General features: G+C 50.5%; 1 protein-coding gene across 4 annotated transcripts in view; it reads right to left on the bottom strand.

Moving 5' to 3' along the window:
• Positions 1–21,356, bottom strand: part of FAN1 (FANCD2 and FANCI associated nuclease 1) — a 29,580-nt gene extending 8,224 nt beyond the window's left edge. Inside the window, exons 1-10 of one of the 4 annotated variants that reach the window (XM_061179754.1) lie at positions 21,299–21,356; positions 19,205–20,612; positions 16,266–16,406; positions 13,413–13,614; positions 11,623–11,856; positions 7,071–7,202; positions 5,534–5,642; positions 4,276–4,395; positions 755–919; positions 162–309 (exon numbers count right to left, since the gene is read on the bottom strand). In XM_061179754.1, coding sequence (XP_061035737.1) covers positions 162–309; positions 755–919; positions 4,276–4,395; positions 5,534–5,642; positions 7,071–7,202; positions 11,623–11,856; positions 13,413–13,614; positions 16,266–16,406; positions 19,205–20,462 — 2,509 coding nt within the window. In that variant the 5' untranslated portion in view covers positions 20,463–20,612; positions 21,299–21,356. Of the gene's footprint in view, positions 1–161; positions 310–754; positions 920–4,275; positions 4,396–5,533; positions 5,643–7,070; positions 7,203–11,622; positions 11,857–13,412; positions 13,615–16,265; positions 16,407–19,204; positions 20,613–21,097; positions 21,158–21,298 lie in introns of those variants that run through there. The other 3 variants (XM_061179753.1, XM_061179755.1, XM_061179757.1) reach the window with 3 other exon arrangements.
• Between the last annotated feature and the right edge of the window lie 270 nt (positions 21,357–21,626).

Raw genomic sequence — 21,626 nt, 5'->3', positions numbered from 1 at the left:
CCCCGTCCTGTCCCCCTGCCTGACACAAGCTCTCTGAGGGCAACCCGGCCTCCCTTGCTCCTCGCGTCCCCCCAGAAGGTGCTGCCCTCACGGGTGGCAGGTGCAGACACTGGCTGTGGGGCGGGACACCACCCACTGTGGCCACACGGCCCCGGCGTTACCCTGGTCGAAGCCACAGCGTCTGTAATGGGCCAGCGCCAACTCCTCCACGGAGCACAGGACGGTGGCAGGGGCGGTCCCCCCGGCCTCCAGCACGAAGACAGACTTGCCCGGCCCAGGCTGCGGGCAGAGCCGGCCCGTGACGGTCACCTGCGGGGGGGGGGGAGGGGAGGACAGCCATTAGCTTTCCTCCTGCTCCAGCCCTGCACACCCGGCTCTGCTACCCCAAGGACACACTGTCCTCCGCCCCCGAAAGGCCACCCATCCTCAGCGCGGTGCCAGGCCATGTGACCCGCACCTTGGCGCCCATGAGGACGCAGGTCACCGCCCGGCCCCCTGCTCTCTGGGGCCCTGACGGGGCAGGGGGACCTGGAAAGGCTGTGAGCTGCTGACTCAGGAGTTTACAGAGTCACAGCCCCTGCCGGCCCAGCCTCCCAACGCCCAGGTGAGGACAGGGGCGAGGCCAGGTCGCTGCCCACAGCAAGCCAGAGGGTCTTTGGAGTCGACAAGAAGTGCACGCTGAAAATCTCTCTAAGGCTGCGTTCAGGAAAAAAAACAAAAATGCATCCCAAGTGCCCCAAGAATATTTACTTACATGTTTGACGTCATCCACGGTGACTTCTGGGAGCTGACGGAAGAGGTGCGCGTACTTCTGGCAGCTGGGAGAGGCCCGCAGGCGCACAGCCCTCTGATACAGCGAGAGGCGGTGGCCTGTCCGCACGTCCGGATCCGCCAGCCCTGCTGTGATGCACTTGATGGCCTAGAAAAGAGCACAGTGCCTGTCAGGGTCCTGAAGTCCCCATGCAGCATCCCCTCGTTTCATGTGACGGGAAACCCCACTGTTAATTAATCATTCATTTTGCTAACTAGTGGTGGGCAAAGCAGCCCTTCCAGAGACAAGGACATTCCCTTAGGTCCCATGCCGAGCACAGAAGAAGCACAGACCCCGATGCAAATGTCTGGGGCACGAGCAGCCATGCTCCCGACACTATGTCCTGGTCACACGTGTGGACACAGCCCATGTCAGCTGCCACACGCTCAGGAGACGGAGGCGGCTGGGGAGAGGGACCTGGTCCGGGGCGCGCTTGGGGCACCACCCAGGGGCTTGGAATGCAGAGCAGGCACCTCTAGGGCAGGAGCCCGGCCGTCTGACCACCTCCCAGTCCCAGGGAGCCTCATTTATAGGGAGAAGAATCTTAGGTTTGAAGGAGTTATGCATTTTCTAAGGTTATTCAGGGCTGGACAAATAAACAAAAATACTGAAAACTACATGGGATACCACTTCACACCCACTAGGATGACTGTACTCAGAAAAATGGACAATAAAAAGTGTTGGCGGGGATGTGGGAGAAATTGGAGCCCTCGTGCTTTGCTGGCAACAATGGAAAAATGATCCAAATACTGTGAAAAACAGTTTGGCAGTTCCTCACAAAGTCATACACGGAATTACCACGTGACCCAGCAACCTCACGTCCAGGTACACGCCCACCACAACTGAAAGCAAAGTTGCAAACAGATATTTGTACACAGTAGTGCTATTCACAACAGCCAAAAAGTGGGAACCACCCAAGTGTCCATCTACAGATGGATGGATCAACACAACGTGGTCCATTTACACAATGGAGTATTATTCAGCCTTGAAAGGGAAGGACATTCTGACACCTGCTACAACATGGATGAACCTTGAGGACGTTATGCTGAGGGGAATAAGCCAGGCACAAAAGGACAAAGATTACATGATTCCACTTCTGGGTATTTCATGGAAATACCCAGAACAGGCAGATTCCTAGAGACAGAAGCAGATTAGAGGGAACAGGGAACAGGGAACATGGAACCGGGAACCGGGAACCGGGGCAGGAGGGAACAGGAGTAACTGTTTCACAGGAGCAGAGTTTCTGTTTGGAGGATGAAAAATTTTGGGAACAGACAGTGCTGATGTTTGAACAACACGGTTCTGAACTGCTCGGGTCCACACACGCACAGATTTCTTCCAGTAAAGACTACAGCACTGCACGGTCCACAGTGGGTTGGATCTGCAGACACAGGACCTCAGAAATGGAGGGCCAACTACAAAGTCATCCGTGGATTTCTGACTGTGCAGGGGCAGGGGGGGTTGGCGCCCCGATCCCCAAGTTGTTCAAGGATCAGCTGCATGATTAACGCCACTGAACTGTATACCTAGAGATGGTTAAACTGCAAGTTTTCTTTGTCGTATATATTTATCACAATAAAAGAATAAAAAGTAAAACAAAAGCCCTGAAAATCAGTGAAGATCAGGCCATCAGAGTGGGGTGGTCCAGAGGAATCAAGCAGAGAATGAGGCCCTGGGCCGGCTCTGTAGCCCCGTGGGAGCCGGGCTGGCCGCAGGGAGGGGCGGCCTCGGGCTCAGCCTGGCCTGGCCAACTGCTGGGCACCTGCAGGCATGAGCCTCTGCTGGGCTGGCATGTGCCCTCCCTGGAGACTGATGTAGAGAAGGAAGGAACGGTGACAAAATAACAGGGGTTATGAGCATGGCCGGGAAGATCCTTGGGAAAAGGCGAAAAGGAACCAGGGTTTTCCATCTGTCTCAAAGATAACCTCTAAGTATGAGTGAACGCTCCTATCAGCAGATCCGAGCAAGGGGAAAGTCTATCAACTCTTTGGAACCTTTATTTCAATGAAAGAGACAGGCAGCGCGCACACACCCTCTGTCCACACTGGGTGAGGGGCCACCAGAGGCCTCTCCTGCCCTGTCAGCCCAAATCAGCGCCGGGCGGGGAGCACCAAACCCGCCTCCGGGAGAGGAAACAGCTCTCCCAGCTGGAAGCACCTGAGGTGACAAGGCACCTTTTCAGGTTAAGGCAGTAAAAATAGTATGTCATCGTCCACCCCCGTGGTCAAATTTTCCAGCCCTCCATCATCCTGATTCACTTGACCTGCCCCTGGAAAAACAAAAGCTCCCAGAGCCGTAGTGCCCTCTGCTCAATGCAAACACGAGGTTGGCAGGGACGGGGACCGCAGGTGGCCACACAGAGGGCCACTGTCGCCACCTCGGGAGGCCCCGCCCTGCTAGCTGCAGCAGCTGGCAGCCAACGGTGTCCTCAGACTCACAAGGTCCCCGCCACAGAGAAGGCAGCGCCTGGAAGGGAAGGCATCCGCCCTGCTGAGTCAGACACCACGTCTCACGGCGGGAGGAACGCCTTCCATCCATCTTTCTACCAGGAGGCCCCGGGCAACGAGTGAATACAACCACCATTTCCGAAACCACCATTTCCAAAACTGTGTGAAGGCGGACACATCTAACCCTCCAGCGCCCTCCACCCCTAGAACTTCATCCCTGAATCCCGACACGATCCCGCTGCCGACACACCCGCCAACCCCACTGTCGCCCCCATGTTCGTGCCCCTACTACTTCTTCTGGGGTTGGAAGAACACGGACAAAGAAGGATGTTTAAGAAATCAACGTTCTAAATCAACCATAGTCCAATATAAAATAAAAATTAAAAAAAAAAGAAACCAGGGGCTTTCCTGGTGGCACAGTGGTTAAGAATCCGCCTGCCGGTCGGCTCTCCTTGGTCTATCAGGAGGTCGGCCGGCTGTGTTGGCAGCGCCCTCACTAACTCTGCTCTTTGTTCTCAATAAACTCACTCTCGTCTAAAAAGAAAAACAATCCGCCTGCCAATGCAGGGGACACAGGTTCAAGCCCTGGTCCGGGAAGATCCCACATGCCGCGGAGCAACTAAGCCCGTGCGCCACAACTACTGAGCCTGTGCTCTAGAGCTCACGAGCCACAGCTACTGAGCCCGCACACCTAGAGCCCATGCTCCCCAACAAGAGAAGCCACCGCAATGAGAAGCCCGCGCACCACAACGAAGAGTAGCCCCCGCTCGCCGTAACTAGAGAAAGCCTGCACATAGCAACGAAGACCCAACACAGCCAAAAATTTAAAAATTAATTAATTAAAAAAAAAAAGAAACCAATGTTCTAAATCAACCATAGTCCAATATAAAATAAAAGTTAAAAAAAAAGAAATCAACGTTCTAATTACATTTAGATTTGTAAGGTATTAACAGTTTGCTATATTTTTAAACGTATGCCAAACTGAACAAAGGCTGGGCAGCTCCCGCGGCTGAGTACCGGCTCCAGGCGCTTCAGGTGCTGGTGCAAGTTGAGAGCCAGCCGGTCCCACCACCGGCCTCTGCTGTCAGGACAGTACACTTTCTGGGACAAAAGGTTTTCAAGCTCCTTGACGGCTTCCTGTGGCAACAACAAGGGATGCGCATTAGACGCCTACACACCAAGAGTCTGCCATCATACTGAGTAGTCAGGAAAATTGGCAAAGTATATCTATACAGCATCCCTCTCCATTCTAAAGTAAGGCTCAGGACCCAGACTGCCAAGAGGGGCCCTGGGACGTCCCTCGGGAGTGGCCTGAGCTCCGGAGGCGCCCCCTACTTCTCAGCAGGCCCCCCGCCACCTTGTGCAGCTCTGTGATTCCCCACGGCACTCTCTGCAAACCAGGTCGGCAGCGCAGGCCGGACACGGTCAGACTCTGGGCAGGAGCAGTGGCTGGGCTGCAGGCCCATGTGCTTCTGGGAACCCAGCCGGTCACAGGGCCGAGGCTGTGAGGGGCAGGGGGCAGGACAGGAATGAGGGGGTTTTCACCCAAACACCCCACCTCAACAGGGGGACTTTCTGGTCTAGGTTTACTGGTCACGCTTCATGTTCATCTTTGGTGGTTCCCGGATCTCTTTGAAGGATCTAACGCATCTCCTGAGAAAAAGGCACAAACCCCATAGACACACTCGCAGATTCCCCGAAGCCAACCCCACAGGGCCTCTGGGGGGGGGGGTCCACAGACCCCTCTTGGGGGACCCACTGGCCCAGGCCTAGCACATTCTCTTTGTAAAACACCATGTTTCAATTACACAAGTGTCAACACAACAGAAGCTAACTCCAGCAATCTCACAATGTTTAATATGAGGAGGGATAGGACCGAACTTCTCATTCGTGATTATAAATTATTTCCAGACCGTGCACTACTGCTGTCAGGGAAACACAAGCAGAGGTGAGGTTTCTGCCTCAGGGGTTTGGGGAGACCCTCCCTGTCACACAGGGGGTTCTGACGGCGGCTAAGCCCTGGCTGCAGAGACCACCGGCGGCTCCCTGCGGGGCGCTGACCGTCACCTGGCCATCCTGGTGCACAGGCGTCAGCTCACAGCTGGCGGAACAGCAGGTCGCCCTTGGCCGTCTTCCTACTGACCAGGAGATGGCAGGTGCCCACGGGAAGCAGGCCCTCGTCGCATCGCCGGGTGCTGACCAATCACTTGGGAGAAGTCAAGAGCCAGGCAGGTCCCCCTCAGTAAGAGCCGGGTGAAGGGGCTTGTGCACTCACCTTGTACATGTGAAGTCTCTGCAGTATTTCAACGGTTCGGGACAAAATCCTTGTATAAACCCAACCAACGGTAAAACACCGGAGAAAGAGTGGTAATTTCTCATGGTATCTAGGACGAAGACGTACACCAGCAGTTTAGCGCTTTGGTTTATGTATTGTAAGACAATCACAAGAAGTGACAAAGTAGACTGAATTCCTACCTTTTAAAAAGATATATTCTGAACACTGCCTGTCGTGTGCAGTTTTCTACACCACAAATCTACGCTCTCACAGCCACCCTTCCAAGGTCCCCCAGACAGCAGCGAGAAATGAGAGCTGGAGGTCAGCAAACGCCCGCCCTCGGGCCAGACGCAGGGCCCCCACCTGATTTTATACAAACCCAGCGTGATTTCCACGTTTCTAAATGGTTAAAATAAGTCAAAAGGAGAAAAATAGTCTGTGGCCTGTGAAAATTACATGAAACTCACATTTCGGTGTCTGCAAACACACCTGCATTGGGACAGCCCCGCCCGCTCGCTCCAGGGGGGGGGCCGGGCGCGTTCACGGCAGGACAGCAGAGGCCAGTGAGCATGTGGCTGGCACAGCCTGACCACTGCCCAGCTGGCCCTCCACGGAAGAGGCTACCAACCTCTGTTCTACAGGAACCCAACTTCCTGGCCACGAGGTCTTTTCTTTTTTTTAAACAAAGAAAATCACCTATTAACTTGTTTTAAACATTTTTCTTCTGTTTGGTCTGAGAAATGTTAACAAATTTTCCTGAATTATCTTAAGAAAATCCTCCAATGTACGTGCACATCACAGGGTAAGAAGTCGATTGGTCGTCTCCTTTCTAGAAAGGCCTTTAAGTAAATGGCTCAATTTTGTCTGAGTTACTCCCAAACAAAATACGGACAAAATATTCAGTTATTTTTTCTTAACAGTAAACGCCATTTTCCTGGCTATGGTTTTTAAGTCCATATTATTTCTGCATGGACTTCAGTTCCAAATTATTTTTGAAAAAGATATTTACTAATACTAATTTTTCTCATCACTATGTAACAAAGAAAGGAAAAAAATCTCTTAACCATACGGAATATGTTTAACATTTATTAAACCAAACAAAATGAAGGATCACGTGCTGTGTACTTGAACTTTCGAAGTAAATGTTCATTTTCTTTTTCAGAATTTTACAGCTGCTGGAATTTCCAGCAGAAAGAAGACACCTGGCACAGTTCCCACAGCTTCTGTCCTGCGGCTGGGCTTCCCCCACGGTAAAATTCAGCTGACCGACCCCCAGAGAGGCCAGCCCACCCAAAGGCGGCAAGCTACTGTCTGCCACACAGGGACCAAGTGTATAAATTCACTCCAAACCTCCAGACGTGCCCTTCTATTCACCCAGCACTTTGACTCCACGCAAAGCAAGGAGGAAATTCACCTGCACATGTTGGTTTCACCACAGAACGAAAGGAGTGCGCTCTTCATGAAAAGAAAGACCTTAAGCAGTTAGAACAACTCGGCTAGTCAGTAAACTTTGACAGGGACCCGAGAGCCACCTCACCTCAGGGACGGGTGGTCTTTCAGTCCGTCCCAATCCTGCTTTGCACACCGAGCGAGCTCCCTGGCTTCCTCCCAGGCCCCGCTGGCCATCGCAGTGGAGATGTCGTTCAGCATGTGTGCGGCCGCTGCGTACCTGCAGGGGGGCGACCAGCCCATCCAAGCTTCAGGGGTGAATGATCACTGACACACAAAATTCCACATCCTGCCCGCCACATCTAACTCTGCTTTTGAAAATACGAGCGTCGTATTTTACCTCAGTAATAATTTGACGTATTACCCCACGGGAGTGGCCTAGAAGAACTCAGACAGGCTACCCAACCAGAAAGATGAAAACATTCACACCGCACTGTTATATAACACATCCCATTATATGCATGTAATACTGATCCGCGCTTCCTTTCTGACTTTTGGTGCTCATCCATTCATTCATTCACTCAACAATCCAGCAACCTTGTAAACAGGTAACTGACTTCAGAATTACACACAAGCGTAGATTTGGTCACTTAATCACTGAGCCAGAGGTAGCCAGAGGGATGCTGCCCGAGCTAAGAGAACTATTTGGGATTTTCAAAAATAACTTCAGGGACAGTCTTTGGGAGACGGCAATGCTGAAGTGTTATGAACACACTTAAGTGAAGAAAGACAACTTCTCAGTGCACCTGAGACATTCGCCCAATCAGTTCTCTAACACTTCGAGGGCACAGTCATTGTGTTCTGGACTCACCCTTAAAAGAAAAGCATGCACGAGCATTATGTGCAAATACTATCACATAAGAGTAAAAATTAACATTGTAAATCAACTATACTTGAATAAAATAATTTTTTTTTAAAAAAGAGTAAAAGAAATGGCCTCTAAATATAAAAATTTGCTCATGAACTCTTCGATCTAACTCTCTTATAATGTGCAACTGGACAATTCTAAGGTCGATAAGGAAAGAGAAACAGGGAGGGGTGCCCGGAGGCTGGCCCGCCCGGCAGGAGTGCCCTCCCGCCCACCTGAACCAAGCCCCCTCTCCAAGAGCCCATCAAGCCCAGCGCCAGCCCCACGGTGCCGCCATCGCCGCCTGCACGGTCACCAGCCCTCCCTCCCGTCTCCCAAACCTCCCCCCACCCCCGCACTGCCAAGAACAGCATCCCTTCTGCACCCCGACCTCTGCCCTCTATCTCCTGCCCTCCCTACACCTGGCTGAGAGCACGGCTTCCCCGCAGCCCCCTCAAGCAGGGACGGCTCTCCTCACGCAGGGCCCAGACGGATGGAAGCATCCTCCTCCCTCCCACCTCTGCCTCCAAATCCTCCTTCCCTCCTTGAAAGCCCCCACCTCCGAAGCCCACGCCTCCTCCTTGCGGGCACCTGCCAGCGCCCCCCACCCCTGTCCCCGTCCCCTCTGCCTTGGTCTCCCTGGGTCTCCCGCCACGATGGCCACGACTTCAGAATTCTCCACCTCCTTCCTCCCCGATAACACGATTCTCCAACCTCTTCTCAGCCACCCACGTGCTCGTGGCCACTGAGACCTTCTGTCCCCGATGGACTGAGTCACCCTCAAGATGCTGACTTCGAGCATCTCCTCCACTGACCCCGCCCCCAATCCTTCCAGCTCTTTCACTGCTGACAGCAACTCCCCACCTTCACTAAGACCCCACCTTCAGCACGGCCCCTGTCCCAGCCATAGCGCCTCCCGTCCTGCAGGCCCACGGACCTCGCCCGGGGCAAGCGGCCCCCCGCCCGGGGAAGAACACATACCGGCCACAGCCCCACCCTGGTCGGGGTGCCCTGGCCGCTCACTCCTCTGGGCCTGCACCAACTCCCCGAATCGTGCTGAAGACGATCGCAGAGCCAGGCCGGCTGGTTTCGGCACGTGCTCGCACACCTCGGCCCAGCCCTGCTCGAGGGGTCCCCAGCCTCCACCGCGGCAGCCTCAGCGCTGCCCACACCCCGGTCCTCCCGCAGGTGCTCCGGGTCCCAGGGGGTCCCCTCCTCCTCCTCCACCGTCTGCCTCTCCCTTTCTATGGGTTTATCTGCACGTGCACGTGCACAAACACACACACACACCCCCGAGTATCTCCCACCCTTAAGACAGCAGGGAACTAGGCCGCCCGCCGTCGCAGGCCGCCATAGCAGGGGCTGCTTCTCCGAAGCCCATTGGAACCGACCTTCCCCTCCCTGCATGCGGCTCCTGCCGTCCACCGCCCACCCCCCACCCCCATGGGCCATCCCACTCGACCTCACTGCCCTTCCTCCGGCGTTCAATCGAGCCCCATCCTGACACACCTTCTTCTCCGGGTCCGCCTACCACACACACACCCCTGGTTCCCTGCCGCCCTCCCAGCGGCTCCTCCGTGCTGCCCAACCCCTCAGCGCTGGCTGCTAAGCTCCTTCCTCCTCTTCTCCCACGGGGACCTCATCCCCAGCCGCGTGCTGGTGACTCCAATTCCTCTCCAGGCCGAGCTCCTTCCTGGGCTCCTGACGGCACGCCCAGTACCACACAGGGCAGCTTCAGTCATGGGGCTGGGGGCATCCCCACCCGGCATCCCAGCCCTCCCCCCAAGTCCCCCATCTCATCTGATGGCACCACCACCCACGCCAAAACTCCAGAGTCATCCCTGACTCACTCCTTTCCTCCCCACAAATCTAATCACTATCACAATCACAATGTAATCAGAATCAAGTCTTGGCTTTTCTGCCCCAAAACATCTCGCACGTTCACTTCTCTACAATGCCCGCCACTGCCAGCCCAGCCAAGACCTCCATCCGGACCGCCAAGGCTCAATTAGTCTCCTGCCGCCCCCCAGCCGCCACTCCACGGAACGCTTTTGTAAAACGTGCACCAGATCCCTCGCCTGCCTAAACCCCTTCCCCAGCTCCCCATCCTCAGCGGATATGACCCAGTCGGCTCACCAGGGCTCTGAGGCCCAGCGTCCCCTGACCTGCGGTCCTGCCCAACCTCCCCTTCACACGGCCCCTGAGGTTCCGGCCAGAGATCAGCAAGCTCTCTCCTGCCCACGGAGCCTGGACGCGGGCACCCAAACCCCTGCAGGACTGGCTCCTCCTCATTCTCAAGCCTCAATCCCAACCTTTCGGGGACACTCTCTGCCTCACACTATCTACACAGGACTTCTCCAGCCTGCCCCGCAGTTATCATATTATTCTGTTTTCTTTCCCGTCTTCCCCAGTAAAACATAACCCCATGGCGGCAAAGACCCTATCTGTTCACACTGCAACTCCACCACCTGGCACGTAATAGGTACTCAACACTCAACCCATGGGCACTGAATAAATGAGAAAAGAAAAGAAAGGATCAATTATTTCAAGTACCAAGGTGGTGGGAAAGGTTCCTCAGGCCAGGTGTCACGTTACTGGTGTTGTATAATCACCCTTCCTGAAGTCACTTCAACCAGATTTCATTTACGTGCTACAGCCCTCTGCATAACAAAAAAACTTTGACTTATTTTTAACATTTATAGGATACCTACTTTCTAAAAAAAAGACACGATGGTTTATTTTTTCTCCCTAGCCTCCCCACTTTTGAACTTGTCAACCATGGTTTTGTCAACCATAGAACTGAAAAGCAACCTCCCTTAGATACGCAGTAATGATGACAATTATACCACTGAGACGCACTGAGCAATCCCCACAGGCCAGGCTCTAAGCACGTTACACATATCAGCACAGATCTGTGGGAATGTACTATTATCTCCCCATTTTGCAGATGAGGAAACTGAGGCACAGAGTAGATTCATGGTTCATTAGAGAGACTGGAACCTGGCTTCAGAGTTCTCACCAAAGAGAACAGCACCAAGTCACTAAAAACGAAGACGTAAAAGGACATGAGACAAAAGAAAACACAGTCAGAAGAAATATTCTTACTAGAAGATTTGACTAAAACAGTTATTCTAACTGAACACAAATAGGATATTGAAATTCCTGATAACTATGGCAAAATGGTCTAAAATCAGTTTATACTGACCCTGTTTTGATACAATAATCTCAATAGTTTATTTTTTAAAGCACATACTAGACAACACTTAAACAACTTCCCTAAAATCAAATATCAGAATCAATTTCTGCTAAATTTGAGTCATAAACCTTAAATCAAGAATCAAAAGTGAGGACTTCCCTGGTGGCACAGTGCTTAAGAATCTGCCTGCCAATGCAGGGGACACAGGTTCGAGCCCTGGCCCGGGAAGATTCCCACATGCCGCGGAGCAACAAAGCCCGTGCACCACAACTACTGAGCCTGCGCTCTAGAGCCCGTGAGCCACAATTACTGAAGCCCGTGCGCCTAGAGCCTGTGCTCCGCAACAAGAGAAGCCACCACAACGAGAAGCCCGCGCACCGCAACGAACAGTAGCCCCCGCTCGCCGCAACTAGAGAAAGCCCACGCGCAGCAACAAAGACCCAACACAGCCGAAAATTAAAAAATAAATAAATTTTTAAAAAAAACGATTTTGGCTATGAACTCATGTTTCTGTTGTGGATGGCAAAAAATAATAACAAAGCCTTCTACATAAATTTTAAAATACACAGATTTCATTGAGAGCAAACACGCCCTTACCTGATGAGATCCTCTCTATCCTGGAAGATTTGGGTTTTCCGACTGACGGTATACCTGGGAAACTCCACGCGGCCAAGGTTGACCAGCAGCACCGTAGAAAGCTGGCCCTGCCCGCCACAGGCCGCCTCCTCCTCTTCCACTGCGTGGGGCAGTGAAAACAGCAGCAGGACCCGGGAGAACACAGCCCGGGGGTCTCTACACACTCTCACAGACTGTCCCGCCCAGTCTTTAGCTCTGAAAAATACACGATATGGAAATAACTTTCTGGCTTTTAAGCATTTGGATGTCAGATTTCACAAATTATTTCAAGCTAAACAGCATGCATTATTCTAAGCCTGAAGCAAATCTCCTACCTCCAACTGTGTGACTTAAAGCATTTCTTAACCTCTCTGGGGCTCAGAGCCCCACCTAGGAACACGGTGAGGATTAGATGAAACTGTATCTGCAAACAATTTCACGCACTGTTTGCCTCAATAAAAGAGCAGGATAGGGTTTATGCTGGTCCTGAACATGTGAAATACCAGGAAAACTCATAAAAGTGTTATCTATTTGACACTAGCAATTCTCAAATCTTGACTCCAGTGACACTTGAGATGAAATAATAGGTATTTATGTAGAACGTCACTACCAAAGGCTCTTGGTAAGGCGGCATGTTAAGTCCAGGCCCCTCCGGCTCCAACAACTGCAACACCACACACGGCAGGGTTTCGCTATTGACATCCGGGCCGTGTAACTTTCCTGGGGGTGGGATGCCCAGGATGTGAATTAGAGGATGCTCAGCTGCATCCCTGGCCTCCGTTCACTAAATGCCAGTAGCACCCACTACCCACCTTAGTCATGACAATGAAAACGCCTCCAGACGATGCCCGGTGTCCCCTGGAGGGCACAGTCGCCCCCAGTTGAGAGCCACTCGTCTAGTGGAGGACCTCACACTTTCCTACCAGCCCAAAAGCTATTAAGCCAAAAGCAGAGTTGCATCCCTGGGGCGTGCAGAGATCAGTGCCACCACCAGAGCCGAGAGGACACAGGGGTGGGATTCCCATCACAGCACCATCTACTTAAGGACCATTCATCTACAGAGACTGCCCAGAAACACCCTCCTCCCCCATCTCCACGCAGAGGCCCAAGGAGGTCCAGTGGACCGACATTCCAAACTCCTGTAAGAATAGTAGTTAAAACTGCATTTTTCTTGAATAATAAAATATGAGAATTTGCCAAGGGCCTAGTGCCTCTAATCTCTTGCCTCCTGATTTTTCTTGGTCCTAGAAAAAAGTGTGGTATCTTAAGAATTAGGAATAATAAACCAAGAAAGAATACAGTCTTTATAATAACGGTTCACCGCTTTCTCAACCTAACTGCAATTGAAAAAAACAATTACAGTCTGAAAACACGTACCACCCATCATAAGAAGTTAATATGCGCTATCGGGACCTTCCTGGTGGTGCAGTGGTTAAGAATCCACCTGCCAATGCAGGGGACATGGGTTCGAGCCCTGGTCCGGGAAGATCCCACATGCCGTGGAGCAGCTAAGCCCCAGTGCCACAACCACTGAGCCTGCGCTCTAGAGCCTGCGAGCCACAACTACTGAGCCCTCATGCCACAGCTACTGAAGCCCACGCACCTAGAGCCCACGCACCGCCAACAAAGAGCAGCCCCGGCTCTCCACAACTAGAGAAAGCCCATGCGCAGCAACGAAGACCCAACGCAGCCTAAAAATAAATAAATAAAAATCAATTAAATATGTGCTATCAACATTTCAAATGTTTTTACTATAACAATAGCCACAAAACCTTTTCAAAATCACTGCACCGATGCCAGGCTGATTCTTGCGCCAAGTGCAGACTGAAGGCTGTTTGGCCAATTTGAGAAACGCATCCACCAGCTGCTGCTTCTGCCCATTGGGATTCACCAAGTGGAAGGTCTTTGCCAGGGCTTTCAGTTCCGGAGCAGAAAGGAGCTCGAGCACCTCAGACAGTTCTTGCAACTCAGATTCTGAAATATTAAAAAAAAAAAAAAATTTTAAAGTAGTTTTAAATAAGCTTACTGTTTTCTAGCTTTATTTACTTTAAGAAGAAAACTCACATGAAAATAAAATGAAATGCTACTCTAGAAATTTTAGTTTGCCAAACTGATTGTTAAAAATTATGGAAAATAGATATTTCACAAAAGTTATAAAACAACAGAACTTCTAAGAAGTAAAAGAAAATCTGAATAAAATAAAGACCCACATGGATAGCCACTGGTATATCGCCCACAACAAAACCTACAGCTGGGCCTCTCCAGAGCAGGTCAGAGGCAACTGCTCATCAGCTGTCCTCTCTCCACACAGGCCTGGGGCTGAGAAGACTTTCATGGGGTCACTTGCTCAGCACACATGTGTACAGCACGCTATTAGGGGACCCAGACAGCAAGCTTGACCCCCGGGATGCAGCTGAATCAGAGCTGGCTGGTCTCTGCCTTCATGGCATCCACAGCTTAGGGCAGGGCCATCTTCCTCCAGTCAGCAAGTCCTCACTGGGTGTACACTGCCTGCCAGGTAGCACCTGCCCAGGGCATACAGTGAACAAACCACATCCGTGCCCACAGGGAGCTAGCATAATAAATATGTCAGGGGTGACAACTGCTACAAAGAAAAACAAAGCTGGCAGCAACATGGACGGACCTAGAGATGATCATATTAAGCGAAGTAAGTCAGAAAGAGAAAGACGATTATCATATATCACTTATATGTGGAATCTAAAATATGACACAAATGAACATATCTATGAAACAGAAACAGAATCACAGACACAGAGAACAGACTTTTGGTTGCCAAGGGGGAGGGGGGTGGGGGAGGGATGGATTGGGAGTTTGGGATTAGCAGATGCAAACTATTATATATAGGATGGATGAACAACAAGGTCCTACTGTATAGCACGGGGAACTATATTCCATATCCTGTGATAAACCATAATGGAGAAGAATATAAAAAGAATACATATATGCATAACAATCACTTTGCTGTACAGCAGAAATTAACATTGTAAATCAACTATACTTCAATAAAATTTTTTTTAAATAAATAAATAAAAGGAGGAAGAACGAACTAGGAAAAAAGAAGAAAGAAAAGCAAAGCTGGATAAGGTAAATTGGACTGGCGGGAGGTGGCCGTATTTGACACGAGGTGGTCTGGCAAGTCCCTGAAGAGATGACACAGAGAGAGCTGGATGACATGAGGGGGTGAGCTGAGTGGGAGCAGGCACAGGCTCTGAAAGAGGGGTGCACTCAGCCAGAACACCCAGGGAGCAGAGTGAGGGGACGGCCAGGGACACACCCCACTGGGCTGTGCAGACCACGGGTGGGACCTGGGCGGGACTGAGGGCAGCATTAGGCCACTGGGGTTCTGCTTTTGTTGCTTAACGGTCATTTAAAGGTAAGTCAAGGCTCAGGGCTTCCCTGGTGGCGCAGTGGTTAAGAATCCACCTGCCAATGCAGGGAACACGGGTTCGAGCCCTGGTCCGGGAGATCCCACATGCCGTGGAGCAACTAAGCCCACGAGCCACAACTACTGACTCTGCGCTCCAGAGCCCGCGAGCCAACGAAGAGTAGCCCCCGCTCGCCACAACTAGAGAAAGCCCGCACGCAGCAACAAAGACCCAACGCAGCCAAAAATAAATAAATAAATTTATTAAAAAATAAATAAATAAAGTCAAGGCTCACCTGGCTTGCCTGTTACACCTGTAGATTTCTGGAACCTGCACCTAATCTTCTGGGTCAGGTGGGGACACAAGCTCTCCAGTGTCCCTGATGGCCTGATGTGAGGGAACCCGGGGTCCCGCTGCCTGATCCCTCACAAGCCCTCACATCCACGGAGCCTCCAGGCCTCGCCCCCAAGGCTCCCCAAGCCCCCCAGCCAAGCCCACCACGTCACCCTAACTGCACTCACTGCTCTGCACTACAAACTCTGCTGCACAGAAACTGTCTGGCTTTGGCTTGATTCCCCTATTTCAGTCTAAACTGTGAACAACTTGAACCCAGGACTCACATCTTTCATCCTCCTTATACCCACGTTTCCAGTACAATATTGTACTCAACACATGTAGGTACCTAATGAAAGCTACTGATGAGACAACCAAGGTTATCTCATATTCACACGGGCTTAAATCAGTGAAACAATTCCTGAGACAATCAACCTACAAATTATAAGAGCTGTCTGTGTGTGCATGGGGGGCAAATTAAGGTTTTAGAGGCGATACTAGCTTCAAACAAACCAGCTTTGTTCCATCATAAAGATTAGAAAACTGGGTAAGATGAATCAAGCTCTTGCTGGAAGGAGAGCCAGGAGGGATGAGTTTCCCCTGTGGACCCAGCCACCCATCTATCCCTCAGTGACTTTACGGGACTAAGCCTGGGACCATCAGAACGCAGCAGCAGGCAATCTTTTGTTATCCTAGGAGTCTTAACTCAGGCTGAGGATGGCTTTAACAACACATGAATAATTTGTTGTCCCAAGAAGAATCAAAACTCAATTTAAAAAGACATACACAATTACTATTTATCAGGCACCAATCAGGAGATGACACCAAACTAACATCACCCTCATTTTGCAGAAACTGGATTCCCTACGTCGGATTTTCACTTTGTTTCCCTTGGACAAACCGTACCTGTCTGCAGGAAGCCTGCGTGCGTCAGCTCTCTAACCACCGGGGTTAAGTCAGCGGAGATCTCTTCATATTCCAGCTTGTTCATCTTAATCCAGCCGAATTTACGTTGAAAAAGTCTGACATATAACTTCTGACCACTAGCTGCAACGAAGTTAAGAAAAATAGTGAGAAACCTTCTGTTTCTTCTCGAAAACATATACTATCATTTACTTTTGTAAACTGAGGTGAGTAAAACAGGCTGTTAGAAATACACAGAGGCTGACTCAACGGATCTTCCAAGAAAATCATTTTCTTCCTTAGGAAGACGTGACTTATTTCAAATACAGAGCCCTGTGGGGATGTCTCCTTGGCCTGTATGCCTGTCACCGCAGGACAGGAGGACGCAAAGCCAGCCCTGCCCCCCCAGCTGTGCAAGTCTGTGGAACTGAGACTCCTTTTTCTCTTCTATTATAAAAAGGAACGGGGGTGGGCAGTAACACCATCTTCCCAAAGTTGGTGAAAAGATTAAACACGATGAGGTATTCAATAATTAGTGGTGTATAAACCACAAAAAAAGTTCCAAAGTTAGTAATGATTATTGGCCATTTAAAAACCTAAGACCCGGGTTCCCCACTTTCTAGCCAGCATTTATACTCCCTCAAGAGAAATCCCCCAGGGTTCCAGTTATTTTGTTCTCTCCTTTCAGTTTAATATGCATTATTCTATTTTTGGCTGAAAATCATCTGAAAAGAATTTTCCAAAAAAAGTCTAGCTTTGGTGGGGTGGCCATCTCTAAGGCAGTGATCTCCACCAAGCTATTTAATTAATCTGGTCTCAAGTTTTCCTATTACCCAAATTATCTTTAAATTTCTAACTCTAAAATGGTATGGGGACTTCCCTGGCGGTCCAGTGGTTAAGACTCCACACTTCCACTGCAGGGGGCGTGGGTTCGATCTCTGGTCGGGGAACTAAGATCCTGTATGCTGCATGGCGCAGCTGAAAATTTTTAAAAATAAAATAAAATGGTATGACTGTATTTGTTACATCTTCAACATTTATTTCCCTTTTTTCTTTAAAGAGGCAAAATCGACTTGCAGTAGTTATTTTTACTACAGAGACACTGTAGATGATTCTCTGTGGAGAGCAAGCCACAAGAATCTGCAGAACTTACAATAGGAAAGTGCTCCTACTTCTCAATCATACTGAAGCCAGGGGCCACCAGCTATTCAAACAAATGCTCACATGAATGCAAGCAGCACCCAAGCAAAGATCTGTGACCACCCCGGATACAAGAGTCAGTGGGGGTCATTCACACCCACGTTAGGGGAGGCCAGTACAAGTAGAGATGGAAGCTGTGTGGACACTTTATAAAACTGTGCAGAGGGCTTCCCTGGTGGCACAGTGCTTAAGAATCCACCTGCTAATGCAGGGGACATGGGTTCGAGCCCTGGTCCGGGAGGATCCCACATGCCGCGGAGCAACTAAGCCCGTGCGTCACAACTGCTGAGCCCGCGAGCCACAACTGCTGAAGCCTGCGCGCCTGGAGTCCGTGCTCCGCAACAAGAGAAGCCACCGCAACGAAGAGAAGCCCCAGCTCGCCGCAACTAGAGAAAGCCCACGGGAAGCAACAAAGACCCAATGCAACCAAAAATAAATTTATGAAAAAGAAAAAAAATTTTTTAATATGTTAAAAAAAAAAGAACTGTGCAGAGAAGTATCACCCACGTGTTAAAAAGTAACACAAGCAGAGCCATAGTTTTCTTGTGCGAAAGTGAAATCGAAGCCTTTCCCTTAACCATTATTGGTAACACTCAGGATTTCTTTTTTTTACTCTACTGGGACTCAGACCTGCTACCATCACTAGAGGTCAGTGTGGCCCCCAAGTAAGCTTTTCCTACTCGGGAGGGACTCAGTTGCACAGAGCCATCAAGGCCCTTTGGATGAGCAGCCATCAAGCGGGGGCTCTTGCTCCAAACCTGCGCTATTGGCTCAGAACCACCGCCAGCTGCCAAGGAACTGAGGCATGTTTTTAAATGTACTAATTTACAAAATTAAAAAAGAAAAAAAAAAAAAAACAAAGACCAAAAAAGTTTTTAATGTACCAGTTTAGCTTGAAAGTTTCCACTTCCTGTACACCCTGACTTTAAAAGGCAGAGTTGGGCTTCCCTGGTGGCGCAGTGGTTGAGAATCTGCCTGCCAATGCAGGGGACACGGGTTCGAGCCCTGGTCTGGTGAGATCCCACATGCCGCGGAGCAGCTGGGCCCGTGAGCCACAACTACTGAGCCTGTGCGTCTGAAGCCTGTGCTCCGCAACAAGAGAGGCCGCGATAGTGAGAGGCCCGCGCACCGCGATGAAGAGTGGCCCCCGCTCGCCGCAACTAGAGAAAGCCCTTGCACAGAAACGAAGACCCAACACAGCCATAAAAAAAATAAATAAATTAAAAGGCAGAGTCCAGGCAACTAAAATATTGTTGGAGGAAAAAAATATGCCTGAGTATACCTTGGTTTGTTTTTTCCCTGTATTTTATTTTCATTTTTGAGGAAATGGCCTGCGAAAACAACAACACCGCCTAACAGTCAGCTTGGTTACATGCCCAAAATGCAAAGTACACTTTCCTAAATCACACTGTATTTTTTTTTTCTAATCTGGGAAAGGTTGTTTTACAACCATCAAATATACAAAAACAGGACAAACAGCTGCTTCCACTACAACCAAAGTACAGCTTGTAAGGATGATACTGCAGAAGCAGACATCACCAGGCCCAAAAATCTTGTCTCTTTTACAGGCATATCTTTCTCTAGCTGAACTCTCATTGGCTGTGAGTCCCATGAGTACTCCCAGGGGACTCCCAAAACCACACTGACTGCCTGTGGTCATGAGATTTCTGCCCATCACATCTCAGACCAAATCAGGGCAGCAAAGGGGAAACAAAGCCTCGAAAGCAACAGGTTCAAGATACCTGATAATTGATGAAATTTAGTTATAATGCCCTTCTCGTGTTCATCAAAGAGCCTCCTGTCTTCTTCATTCTCAAACACGGCTTTCAGCACCACGAGGAAACTCCGAAGGTAGTAAGGATGGTCCAGTGGTGCTGGACTTGTTACACAGGAAACATCACAGCTTGACCCCTGCTCCAAAGGAATTCGGTCAGTGATTTCATTCTTTAAGCCACTGTCACCTTCTGGAGGAAGTGCTTGGCTGTCACTCCATATAGAAGCATCGTGTGTAGAATTATGAGATTCTGCCTCCCAATGTGATGACTGGGTTGGAGCTTGTGAAACAAAAGTCATTTTTACCTCTTCACAACCACCTGCTTCACAGTTTTCAACACCTTTATCATCTGTTCCTTTGATACTCTCCTGCTTTGCAAGATGGTCCTCTGAAGCAGACTTTAATTTATGCCCAAGAGTTAAATCTGGTGAAAGTAACACGGGAGCATTATCTGAGAAGGTGGGGGTGAGAGTTGATCTCCCACATTCCTGGGCAGCCGTTTGGCCTTCAGCTTCCATTATTTTAGAGCCTCCCACAATATGTTCAGGAGTGCTTGGTTCCTCCAGAGAATCACAGGCAAACATGTTTTCCTTTTGAGAACTATTCTCCAAAAGCTGATCCTGGCCTTCCATCTCTGAACACTGATCAACCAGGCTCTTAACCCCGGTGGACGAGGAACTCTGTGGACTCTGATTGGTGAATCCCTCATTCTTATCTATTGATCTTTTAGCCTTTAAGTATCTTCTGGACAATTTAGATGACAGGCTTCCCAGGGGGATGACTTTCACATTATGATGTCTCAGCCCATCTTGATTTCTGCACACTGCGTCATCATTACTCTTAAAATAGGGGCTGGTCTGCTGTTTTATGCCCATTTTTGCTGAATCACTTTGGCCAGGGGTTAAATTGATCTTTGATGGTGACGACTTCTCTGGCATTACATCTTCTAAGGCAATATTGGTCAAATCTACTGTGGACACATTTGAACTTAAGCCAACATGCCCAGGGTCAGCTGGAGTGATGTCACCGTTGTTAGCACACATTTCATCAAGGTGACGGTTTAGGTCGTATCTTGGCACCATTTTACTACAAATGGGGCAGGCAAGTTTAACAGGCGGTACATTGTTAAAAAACGCAATAATAGAGTTAGATTCATTTTTTTTAGTTTTGCTGCTTGATAAACTTCTACGAGGTCTTTTTTTTGAGGATTTCCCTACAGACATCATGAGTATTAGAAAAGCTGGGTGTTTCAAGTAGTAAAACACAAGAAATCACCAGGGAAAGATAGCAATGGTTTACTTTTACTCCCCTGAATTGAAATAATAAAAAGTGGGATTCTATTGGACTTCATGTTATTCATTTAGTCAGTCTTCTCCCTACAAAATAAAACGCATGTGGATTAATAGCATTTTTATGAATTCTACAACAGAGGGGGTAAGTAAGCTCTAAAACGTGCAACGGCAGTATCTCATGGGATGAGAAAAACCCTGCGCTTGGAACATAAGACCAAGGCCTACTCTCAGCTGTCCACGCGACCTCAGTGTGTCCCTTAGCCGAGAAATGACATGGGGATAAGTTCTAAGACTTCTCTTTAAGATCGAAAATCAGCCGTTTTAAAAAGGGAACATCTGACTATGCCAGGTCCTTTTTTAAAAGCACCGCATCATTAACTTTTTCCGGGAGAGAGAATGCCTATCCCGCCCTCACAGGCCTGCAGAGAGAATCGCCCAAAGTCTCGGGCATCTGCCCACACGCTTGGACCGCCCCCCCCCCAACGCCGTCCCCCCTGCAGCTCTGGCTGCCGAACCTAAGGCTCGGACTCAGCCCCGCCCGCCCTCCCCGCGGGGCCGCGACCGCGCACCTGGGATGCGCACCTGGGATGAGCACCTGGGGCTCCGCCGCCGGCCCGGCTGCCCTCCTCCCGCCCCCTCCCTCCCTCCCTCCTTTCCCCCCTTTCTGTCCCCGCCCCCACCCCCTCCCGGCCTCACCGACCAGAGCAGCCAGCTCTCCCCCCTCCCGCCCAGCGCCCGCGACCCCGGCCCGGCCGCCCCATGCTTCCTACCAGCTCCGCGCGCCAGGCATTCCCAGCCGATCCCCGCGGCTTGACCGCCACAGGCTCAGTCAGAGGAGGCTCGAGCGATCGATCGCCCCTCCCTCCCACCTTAAAGGCATCCCGGGTCCAAGGAGGCTTAGCCGGCGGAGGTCAACCGAGACTCTGCCCGTCCTACCCTCCGCATCTGGGGGAGGCGGGCCGCCGGGAAGGTGGGCAGGTTGCTGGTCGGGGAGCATTTGGTGTCCGAGGAAGCCAGCCTCCTGGGAGGAGACACAGGCGTGGACTCGACTTAGCCAGCAAGCGCGTTCTGGGGTTCCCGGAGGAGATGCCGTTCGCC

This window comes from Eubalaena glacialis, chromosome 2, assembly GCF_028564815.1.
Source record: "Eubalaena glacialis isolate mEubGla1 chromosome 2, mEubGla1.1.hap2.+ XY, whole genome shotgun sequence".
NCBI classification, from domain to species: Eukaryota; Metazoa; Chordata; class Mammalia; order Artiodactyla; family Balaenidae; genus Eubalaena; species Eubalaena glacialis.
Note: the sequence above shows the minus strand (reverse complement) of the source record. Positions and strands in the feature narration are given on the sequence as shown.